General features: G+C 34.7%; 1 protein-coding gene across 1 annotated transcript in view; it reads left to right on the top strand.

The window, feature by feature from the left end:
- LOC140232650 (papilin-like) overlaps positions 1-12389 on the top strand; it is a 170188-nt gene that overhangs the window by 88570 nt on the left and 69229 nt on the right. Inside the window, exons 6-7 of the mRNA XM_072312755.1 lie at positions 6031-6154; positions 7885-7965. Coding sequence (XP_072168856.1) covers positions 6031-6154; positions 7885-7965 — 205 coding nt within the window. The remainder of the gene's footprint in view (positions 1-6030; positions 6155-7884; positions 7966-12389) is intronic.

Raw genomic sequence — 12389 nt, 5'->3', positions numbered from 1 at the left:
ATATATTCCGTCATAGACTTAACATTCCATCACTTTGAGCTGGGGTGTGCAGTAGTTGAATAAATATTTTATGTTCAGAAATCTGACTTGAAACGTGTCTGTCCAATAAAATTATGCTCTGTCAGTGTATTGATAAACTGTTATGAGCAGTAAGCTGATCAGATGTGGACAAAATATTGTTAAGTACCCTTTGATACTATCCTCCCAAATATATTGGTGAAATGTAGAGGTTTGAAAAAGAGTGTCAGTCAAATTTAGGATCCACTACCTTCTAGCTGAAATAACTTCTGCATGATGAAGAAAAGTGTGTACCTATCATCAGAGCAAGCTTGTTATGGCACTGTGCATAGCTTACACCATTTACTTTGCTAATGTGGACATGAAGACAATGTTATAAGTGGCTGAAAAGTGAAAGAATGAGAAATAAATAATCATCTCTTGGGTATGGAGAAAAAAGTGAGTGACTTCCCTATTTGGAGAGGCATACTTTGCTTTTTGTTACATTAAGTGCAACTTTAAAAATCCATCCATTTCATGAAGCACATTACAGAACGTCACCATGTGCTGTTACTTGCCTTTTTTTGTTACCAATCATAGCATATTTACAAGGATAAACAGAGCACTGCTTCACCAGTAAGTGAAACGTGGATGTTTCACATGAAAAATGTTATGTTCATGTTATAGGCCCTATATATAAAACATGTGGGTTTATGGAGACCAGCTGAAAATGAAGACAAACATCACTTGTCCTGTTCTTTGAAAACTCCTTGACGTATGCTGAGGATGAATTTAGCCAATACTATGCCATTGATAACAACACAAATGTGACTGCACAGCTCTAAACCCACAAAAAGCATGGTACAGTGGAAACTTGATATAAAGAAATCTCATTATAAAAAATACCTGATGTAACAAACTAATTTGTCCGGTCCCAATGAATTCATTTCCTTTGTTTTGTATTGTTTATTGACTACTGATATAACAAATATCTGATATAAAGAACAAATCGTCTTGGTCTCAAGGGTCTCTTATAGTGAGTTTCCGATGTGGTACAAAAAATTAATAAATTATCACTTTTCAACATAGTTTCAGAAAGAAAGCTTCAGCTTCATCCTAATGATATACAGTATAACTTGTTAAAATTTGACCATCCTAACCCATTTAAAAAGTAATTGAAATAATTGAGAGTTAGGTGATGCAGTTTCATACAAAAGGGAGAAAAGTGGATTTAAAGAAGAGGGTCACTCAGGCCTGCTGTACAGAGATATCAATACAAGCATGTTACATTTTACTGTGAGAGCCATACCTGTTTGAAAAACATCTGGTCCAGATAAACTGAAAATATCCTGATTTTGTTTCTGTCTTTTGGCTGTCTTGCAGCCAATTTGACAGTAGATCGAGAAAATTGCTACTTTCTCAGTAGCATATTTTGGCCCATTACAGGGAATCCTAACTTGACTTTTTTTTTTTCTTTTGAGCTGGGCAGTCAAATTTGTACAAAACAGGGGGGAAAACACCCCAAAATGAACAAAGCAGCAAATGTAGAATATGAAGACTTCATTCATTTAGAAAATATTGCTATTCTAAAGGCATTCTCTGTACAATGTTTAGTTACTGTTTTGAGTTTCTGAAACTACTTCTTCTCCCTTGTCACATGCCCTCGAGCCTCCACTTAAAATTCTGTTCAGTCCTAGTCAAGGATGAATGTTGGACACTCTAGCAAAGCCTTTAGAAAACTACTCTTGGGGTCTGTGCAACTGGTTACTGTCTGTAAACCAAAGTTTGATGAGAACTTCATCGTCATGGAGACAAGATCCCAAGGGAGTTTTCAAAGGGCTGGCAAAGTTTTCTTCTGTCCAGTGACCTCATAGTAGGGATAGGTTTCTTGTCTGTCAGTAAGAAACAAATAATGAGTGGGTTAACAAAGAATGCTGCTACTAGATATACTTTGTATAATCCTGCAGTTAATGCACCTGTTTGCACCAGAGAGGTGGAAGAGAGATCCCTCTTCCACCTCCCTGTTTGCACCTTACACACAGGAGATAAGTCTGCATTTTTGCAAGATAAAGACATTCAGTACTGAAGTAGGCTGACATTTAAGTCTTATTTGATCTGAAATGATATTCAATATTCTAAGAGTAATAAGCTCCAGAGCATCAGGCATGGAATATTTGTCAAATATTATTGACCTCCCATATAGCTTTTTGTACCCTCAAAACATAAAAGGAAGTCAACATACCATTTTGTAAATTGTAAGGGAATATCATTTGTTGCTAGTTATTTGTCGGTAGTGATATCCACTAAGCTGATAGGATTTTTTAATTTTTTTGTCTGCAAGTCATGTTTATAGATGTATTTTGTGATTTTTCTTTTTTGTATTTTTTTGATACTTGCATCATATTTTGAGCAAGCTCTTTCACATCACATCATCATTGCATATTCTTGTAAATACAAACTATGTCTGCAGAAATATAAAAGAACGAAGCTGTTAAGCAATGCAGGGTAGAAGGGGATGAAGTAGGATTAAAATTTTAGAATATTTATGTCATGGAAAGACTAAACTTGCACAGAACACAGACAGATAATACATGCATATTTTACCATCTCCCTTTTTCAATTATTGACTTTATTCAAGAGCTATTACAATATTAATGCACATCAACTTGATATGTGCACTTCAGGAACTTCAGCCCAATTTCACTTCTTTATAACCTTCATTGAAATTGGATACTTTCCTCTCAAATACACTCTTCTGGAAATCATTGAAGTAATCAGCATATAGCCAGTAGATCCAAATTCAATTTAAACAGTAATTTGCAGTAGTTTCTGATTTCAAGGAAATAGACCTGGGATTTTATTACAATATCAAATGACATGATGTCAGTGGATTGTGAAATACCAAATATTTCTGTTTGTATGTTTTCTCTGAAATCAAGTAATCTATGTGAGACTTCATGATGTGAGAAGAATATAAGAGTTAGATTAGAAATACTGAAAAATATTAAATATGTAGAAGATATGTAGGTCTTGAAATAGGCACACATATCTTCAAATTTACGAGTTCTGTAGACATTATGTCTAATTAACTTTAAAGTACATTTTATGATTGTTATGATTATTATTGTATATATTCCTTAACAGAAAGCCCTGAATGAATGCCAAATTTTGTTTTGCAAATGTTGAAATTTTTTTTTAGAATGACAGATTTGTCCATATTTGTGTGCATTTTTGTTGTTGTTGCTTTCTTTTTGGGGTGGGGGTGGGGGATGTTGCTGGGCTTTTAAAACAGTTACTATTTTCTCTACTCCATGAATATGTAGGCTAAAAGTTGTCTCTAGTAATCTATAGATTGACCCATACATACATTGTACATCTCGCCACATTTTGCCAGGATGGTTTAACTCAAGTCTAGTGCAGGTATTATTCGCATGGAAGAGAGATCACATGAGCATCCGATCATAATCAACTAATTACTGTGTAGAATGAATTACTGAGATGGTGTTTTCCCTTCTGCCCAGATTCTAGAAATCAGTCAGTCCAGACTGGTAGGAAACTATTCGCCTCTTGCATTGGGAATATCTGCATTCTGCTTAACCCTTACTAGGCCGGGGGAGGGGGGGGGGGGGGCCTCCAAGGCCCCCCCTCGACGTTTCACACGATGTATCGCTATCGCAAAAAGCTATCGCGGCGACGTTTCATGACTGTTTTTTTTCGAGTTTCCCGCATCTTTTGACACCAAATTTGCGATGCCCGGGCATGTGGTTCCGAAGTTGCGCATAAATATGTACTTGTATGTGGGACCAAAAATTGCTCAAAAACGTGAATTCGTGTACAATTTCAATGCAAACTGTGCTTATAGGCAAATTTCATAAAAGCATGATTATTTTGGGGTCTTATTGATTAAAATCAATTAATAACATATTTTCTTGTTCGGAACAATGTCGCGGACAAATTTCATTGAAAAAACAATGAAAAACATAAAGTCGAAAAAACAAAGAAATACATAAGGAATTAAAAAGCAATAAAATACTTCAGAAATTTTTTTCTGATTGCACAATTTTTTTCTCTTACATTTGCTAAGGACACTATAAAAAATATTTACACAAAAAATGTGCCTGCTTTGAGTTTTTTTTAGTGATTTATACCAAATTGTCTGATTTCATGCATCATTATGCATAAATTAGCATTATTTAGCATATATGATTAGTTTTTAAGAGGAATTCAAAGTTTATTTGATAAAAATTGGGTTTGGAATAGCTGAAACATCAAAAACAAAGGAAAACAAAATGATCGTAATAAAATGTGGGTCCCACACTTTATTAGGATAGCTCTGTTTTGGATATCTCGGCCATTTAAAAACCAATTTTCATCAAATTAACATTAAATCACTCTTGGAATTACATGCTCTTTCAAAGTTCATAAGAGGTTTCTCATTATCTCACCAAAAAATGATAAAAACCTTTAACCTAGAACCAGTCTTTGATCCAGATTTAAGGGGGAGTGAAAGGTAGTTGAGGTAATAGATCAAGCTCCGGTGATGACTATAACAGTGTAATTAACAATATGATTGATATTACTTCACTAGTAACTCTGTTTTTAATGTTTGTAAGAGTCTTGACATTGCTTCATAATCAAATAGAGATTATAAGTTCAGTAGATATGAATTGGCTTTAAAGTCATAATCTTGACTGGAGAGGAGACATTGTTCATTACACCTAGCTGATTATCAGAAATCAGATATTCAAGTGTTAATGATAGACATTTTTGTGCTCTCCTTTTCTTCTTCTTTTGATTAAAAACCAGTATTTAAACAAATTTTGATCCTGTATAGAGTTTTTCATTTTAATATCTTTGTTTTCTTGTACTATTTTTTTAAATGAGATTTCTGTGCAAAATACCAACAGACATTTCTGTGATTTCTCCACTTTGTGAAAGTGGATTTTTAAGAATGTAGTCACAGAAATAAAAAAGTGATGGTCTTAATAAGTCTAGAGAACAAAAAATGTGAAAGTTTTGAACTTTTACTAATTTTCATGAGATACAGTTATGTGCAATAGCATCATGTCTAGATAAGATAAGGCAATATTTCATGAGTTTATTACTAAAATGTCTTTTTCAGAATAATGAGATTTCATAACCACATGTTAAAGAGAAAAAAATTGCTTAACCCATTGAGGACGAGTATCGAGTATACTTGGGCAGTCCTATATATTATGTCACCCGTCATTCTACTCTAAATCCACGGTTCATTCCAAAGCCCAACACAGAATTTAAAAAAACAATCCTTTTCTTTCATAGCACCCAGTATTTACAACAAACTCCCAACCCATATTTGAATGGCAACAACACTCATCTCTGTTTAAGACCCAAATTTGAACGGCAACAACACTCATCTCTTTTTAAGACCCAAATACAATCAATTAACTTCTCAGTGCAGATTTAACACAAATTCTGACTTATTCTTCCATAGTTTTGCACACCAACTGAAGCCACAACTGTTATGTGGCACGTTGGTTACCCTGTTTTGTTATGAATAATCTTGTTCTGTTATGAGCTTAGTTTAATTGTCTCTGGTTGTTTGTTTGTTTATTTTTCCTGTTCAGTTGTTACTGTGATTGACTTGGTATATTTTTGTTTTGTCGTAATAACTTTTTTTTTTTTTTACATTATGCATATACTTGTTCTGATATGCAATTGTATATTTATGTTAACAGGGCTCTTTTTAAAAGCAGGCCTGTTGGCTCTGAAAAGACTACCCTGTTTTTTAAAGACTGAATAAATAAATGAATAAATAAATCTATGGGAAATGCATGTTGTAGCAAAATCAGCCCATCCTCAACGGGTTAATTGCTGCAACAATAACATTGTCATGAATGTGGATAATACTGTGACTTAGACAGTTAACATTTAGTATCATGTATGCCCAATTGAGTTTAGATTTTCCTGGAAATTAAGGATGTGGTGTACACAGAAGAAGAAATATCCCAAGTTACCATGCCAGAATTTAACAAGCAATATTCTCTCCTGCAGAATGTAGGCTGTGATATGATGCTGGATTCCCATGCAGTAGAAGACATGTGCCGTGAGTGCGGAGGAAACAACAGTACGTGTCGTCTCTTTCAAGGAAAATTCACACGCAAGAAATTACCAGAAGGTAAGTGATTACTTTACTAGAATATCTTAACTAGATGCTACCTATTTTCAAATTAGAATTTATTTCAATTGCTTGTAATGACATCAGAAATGTGATGCATCAATTTAAAAAATTGATGTGCATATATAAATCGTAGACATGTTGGCAATATTTGTTTTTCTTTTCATATGGGAATTATACACCCTGTGATTGCACCGAAATTTGTGTCATGACATAACTGTACTTATCATGTGTGTGTTGTTAAACTGTGTGACAAGCATAATAGATCATCAGTGGATCAGTCACCCTCCCCCTGCACTAGCTTGCCCACTGTGATCAGTAGACCCATTAAAGCTTCAGTGCCTACCATTCAGTACTTTACCTGCCATCCAGAACTAAGCTTAAATCTCAGGATTTGAAGTGGATCAAGGTATTTGGCTAGCTATGCACCATGCTTCATAAATTGGGCACACTATCCTGCACTATCCATATTAGATAATGGGTTAATGACTGTAAATGACACAAAGATAACTGAGTTTATCCATCAACCTTTCACCTGTCCAATGTTAAGACTTCTTCAGTGGATACATTGTAGTTACAGTTTATTTCAGTAAGTGAAATACGAATAGTTCCCTGGACATGGTCAACATTGGACATTATGGACAACAATAAATGCATGTGGCCTTTTATTAGATGCAATATTTAATCAGCTTGCAAATGTTTGCCATAGCATGACACCCTAGAGAGAAAGTGCTACAACTGTAGGTAATGATATGCTGTAAATGTCTGTCATCTGACATCAGTGTAAAGCCATGTGCAGGACATTGTCAATAATCTTGTCAGTCTTGTTCTTTCTCCATTCCTTATACATGTATGTTATGTTTGTATTTTATTCATCAAGATTGCAATAAATTCTTGATTACTGGCAGAGTAAGAGACTATCTGATCTTAGACACTTAAATGACTTGTGTTCTCTCGGCCCTAGTCAGATTTGCACCCTTGTATAAAATCACAAAGAGATTCATTTAACTCCTTTGTGTAAGATCATGTTTGTGTGTGTGCATTTGTGTGAGAGTATGTTTATGTGTCAGTGGGTCAATTTACATGTGTATCATTCGAGTGTGACAGCCTTTCTCCATTTTCAATAATGAGATTCTCTAAATGTCTTTGCAAAGTAAAAGTACAAGATACATCTTATTATGAGCTATCATGCACTTTGCAATAAAGATTAATAAACATTTCCGATGATAAACATTTGTGAACATGTGCTACTGATCTTCATAGCACAGGTTTTTTTGTTTTGTTTTCATGATTGTTACATGGTTATTTAAAAAAAAATACCTAAGCAATATGTTGATTAAGTTGAGATAATTTGTTTAATCTATTTCATTGGACTTGCATGGAAACTATGAATGAAATGATTAAATGACAGACGTAAGCTGCTCCTTCAGGTCTGAGTGAAAAGGGGACAATTAATGGAGTTTGATGAAGGGATAATATGCCTCTTGTCAAAATATCAACTTTTCAAAATGTCTAAATTTGTATGCAAATTACTCATTTGCTTCACTATTCAAGTAGATGCTACTTCACAATTTTCAACAACCCAGAATGAGTCAAAGCCTGGGTCTAATGGTTCTCTATGAGAAACATTGTATATGTTTTCATTTTTTATACCTGCATATGACAGCAGTAAAATGCATTGATGAATACAGTTTAATTGTTTTGGTTTTGTTTGTGAATCATGTTACCAGGTTACAATGACATCCATATTATCCCTGCTGGTGCTACGAACATTCGCATTGCTGAACTCCGAGGATCACACAATTACCTAGGTAAGATATCTTTCCATTATGCTTTCTTCTTATTCTGTGTAATTTAAGTAAAAAATCACAAATCTGTTGTAAATATAGCTATATCGTTATTTGTTCATTCTAAGTATTTGTAAGTGTGTCACTACCTGCCATGTGTCCAGAATAGGACCATGGACCTGGTATATATGTCAACATGTCCTTTGTTTTTACTTATCAATAAAGACATAATTACAACAACTGTAGCTAAACTGTATGCAGACTCTAGTTTGACTTTCAAATATGGGCGAGAATTCAGACAAGTTTAGATAATACTAAGTCAGAAAAAGGAATAGAAATAAGGAGCAGCAGATCAAATGATATGAATGAATAGCAGCATGTTAACTTGTGTTGTGAGTATCAGCTTAAGGAGAAAGTGACCCCGAGTGGATGGTGCATCAAACTAAAGGAGATAACTGTTTGTGAGTAGCACACATTTGAGTTAATGAGAGAAGGCAAGCTAGAGTCCAAAGCCATGACAGCCATGTCAGTGTTAGGAAGAAGGATTGACAGTGAGTGAAGTCACACATGCCATGGTACGGCCATTCCAGATCTAAATGTGGAACATCGCTTAAAGCTCTCAAGTGTGATAACCTTCAGAGGAAGATACCAGGAGAGCCGAAAGCACAAAGAAAAAGTTTGCATACAAGTGCGAAAATAACTGGTCAGTCTGTAAGTGAAAGGGCAGTATGGAACTATTAATTAGATGGGATCTTGTGTCTTTTTTTTTTTCTCTTGGTTGCTTTCAAATCAATACCATGATGTATATGGATATTGTAGATACTGATAATGTTCTACTACCACTTTAGTTGCTGATTGATAGATTTATTGTGTCATGGATGTATAACTTGCCAGCTTCAGTTCGAAAAATACAGATTAGGGGTATAGGCCAGGTACTGTAAAAATGGATATTTTCGCGCAACTAATTTTTCTCGCTTGGCCTGGTAAGAAGAGTTTCGCATGTCTTTAATTCCACGGAATCAAGATACAAACTACTGAAACATATGGCAAGCAAAATTATACGCATGCTTTTATTTTCACACTTGTTTGTGGATGTGCCAAAAGCATGAAAATTTCCACTTTTACAGTAGTAGGTAGAAAAATGGATTTGCTTCAAATTTCAGCAATACACTTTTACATCTCTACTTTCTTGATCTAGACTATTTGTGTTACTTAAAGTAGCTATTGGTGTGGCAAAAATTCCCTTAGCATAAAATGGTAAGATTTCTTTACTTTTTTTTTTTGGGGGGGGATGGTGGGTCTTGAAAAATGGATAAAAAGGGGAATGGATGTACTTAAATGGAATAAACATTTCCTAAACTTTGTAAATTGGCATAAAAGTAAGCTGTCTGATCCAGGATATAACCTGTTTAAAGGGATCCCTCCAGCATTGAGACATAAATGTGAATTTATGGGGATTAATGTGATTAAGTTATTAACAGATTATCATTCACAAAGCCGATTAAGCAGTTTCTCCACTGAGGCGCAGCTACTACTATACAATATATTTGCACACTTCTTTTTTGGTGGTTGACCACTTCCAGCACTAATACTTCTTTACTGGTTTTGTAGTGGGTGCACAAGAATAAGGTTATAAAGTTCTATTCTTGTAGATTGATATAAAGAACAAAGCTTTTATCAGGGATATAGAAACTGATAGAAATAGAAGCTGATACATTAGATGGTACAATGTGATGCATCTTCCTCTCTCAAAATCTTCACAAGTCTTTCATATAGACTTGTTCCACTTAAAAGCACTGGCTCTTACATCTGGTGAAGCACATTAAATCTGTGTTGTTGTTGTTGTTGTTTTTTTTTTTTTAAACTGAGAATACAAGGCAAGCTGATTTTAGTTGTTAGTTTCACAATGTAGGCCTATAGGTGTGGGAAGCTCAAAGGTATTACTTCTCACAGTAGAATGAGATGGGGAAGAGTGTTAGACACCCAGTGTCACCGAGCTAATCTCTCACCCAGTCAGCTGGAAGGCTAAAAGGGTCACCTGTATAACTGGCCAGTCCACTTTCTCTGACCTTTCACTCATCTCTTTGGTTCATGTTGCCATCCAGGCCTCAGTTAAGGAATTAATTCACCTGCAGACAATTCAACCCAATCAGGACGGGCTGATTTTGCTTTAACACACATTTCCCATAGACATCTGCCCGAGTACACTCAGGATTAGTCTTCAATGGGTTAATCTTGGGATTAAAATGAACATTCTGATGATGATATTAATTGTTCTCTGTCACTCACTTACCGTGCCATTTTGCTCTGGATTCTGTGATATCGTTTAGCACTTCTAGAAAGCAATACACTGCTATTTGAAGCAAATCCAGCCCGCAAAATGTATACAGTGCACTCCCATTATAACAAAAATAGTTTTAACGAAATTTTGATATAACGAAAGAAAACAACTGCCAGTCCTGAGGACTTTGTTATAATCCACTGTATCATCTTATTTTGTTTGTTATAAATTCAAAATATTTGAGGTTGAAATAACAGCTATTGAATCGTTGCCACAGAAAGTGAAAATATATTGGAGAAAATTTCCAATAAATTTTGTTTCATCATAAGCATTTTAAAGCAATGTGTTTACCAAATGAAATCTGAAGTTGAAATGGCAGTAATAAACTGCCACAATTAAAGCATTCAACAAATAAAAAGTGGCTCCTAAAATTATGTATTGATGTAATTTCAATGTGATTGAGAGCTGTAGACTAGAATAATGAAGTTCATGTCAAAGGTGCATGTGACCACAAGGTCTACCCATCATTTGAATCTGACCATTACTAAGGGGGCCTATGACAATGTCAGCTCTTTCTAATGTTATAAGCTTTCTATCACAGTGCTAGGAATGTAAGTGAATTTAGAAATGTAGATACACATGCAAATGTTTATATGAAGTTTATAGCCTTTATATGAAGTTTGTAGATCTGTGTGCTCTTCCTTTACTTTGTTCATGATTACTGTCATCAGTCTTGCTGTATTATTTCTTTAGAAAATTCATATTCCCACTATGTAATGTGAACCTACAAGAAAAATAAACCTGTAATGTTATGTTGTGCACTCCCTGTTGTAATAGACATCAGTGTATCAATGTAAATAAAATAAAAACTGCCATTCACTGTATGGATGACAGAGTGCACTCTTGTTTGAATGCCTAAAGATGCTTGTATCCATTGACTCACTTTTGTATGTGGAGCATATTGCTCCTTCAAAGATATGGCTGCATTCATCAACATATGATATGAACTCATTCCTATGCAAGGGTTCGCTTATCTTTCTTTGTGGTTGACCTGGGCTTACAATGCATTGGTCTTATCTAAATTTCAGTCTATTGTTCCTATAAATATGATATCTTCATCTGATAACTGTGTCTCAGGTTACAAATGTTTAAAGGACATGACCACCATCCATAAAACAAAGCTCCTCAGATATTCTTTCTGACCATTAACCTGTTGCAGAGGAGTTCCGAGTATACTCAGGCAAATGTCTTGGGCAATTCCACGGTATGTAGGACACAGATGCCGAAAATTCAAAATATTTGTTTCAAACACCATACATTTTCAGACAATACTTGAGTTGAAGTTTTAAGAATCAGTATGTTTTTCAATAAAAGCGGCCATTTTGATTTTCAAAATGGCTGCCAAAATATGCTATAACTCAATGGTAAGAAAGAGTGTATTGTCACATAATTTACCCTCTGTATATCCACTTTACTAGTACTCTAAACAACAATCTTTTATATGTATGCAGTTACCAGATGAGTCTTTTACCACATGATAGAAAGAAAAAGCTGGTTGCTGTAAAGAATTTTATAAAAACTTTTAATTAGTTTGACAATGATGGATGTAACATCAGTTACCAAAAACAAGGAATTTTTAACTTTATTCATCAAAGAAAGTGAGCTGTATGATGTAACTTATGATTTCTAATGTATGCCCATATGCCTTCCTTTCAATACCAGAAAATAAGGATACTTGGCATACTGGAAAGTCAAATGAACACATCCAAATGTGTAACGTCAGTTACCGTCACGTCATATACCAGTATGTAACGTCAGTTACCATGTCAGTAATTATAACTTACATAATGTAGGCAAATGTTTTTACTTTAGGCCATTTCAATACATCTGGGAACTTTGATAGGGAATGATGTCATCACCATGGTACACTGTATGTCCATGGATAAATTTGTTTTGTTCATTTTATCTTATTTATTTATTTGTCTTTTTTTGGGTGGGGGGGGGGTTGAGCTTTTGATTTTCTGTTCAACACAAGTTTAAGGTTAAATCATCTGGAAGTTTAGGTTTACCACATGCAATATATAATGCACTCAAATTACTATACAGTACATTCACAGTCCTACGGGATGATAAAGCTACCAAATTTGTAGGCCTAATCAATAATGTG

Source organism: Diadema setosum, chromosome 1 (genome assembly GCF_964275005.1).
Source record: "Diadema setosum chromosome 1, eeDiaSeto1, whole genome shotgun sequence".
NCBI classification, from domain to species: Eukaryota; Metazoa; Echinodermata; class Echinoidea; order Diadematoida; family Diadematidae; genus Diadema; species Diadema setosum.
Note: the sequence above shows the minus strand (reverse complement) of the source record. Positions and strands in the feature narration are given on the sequence as shown.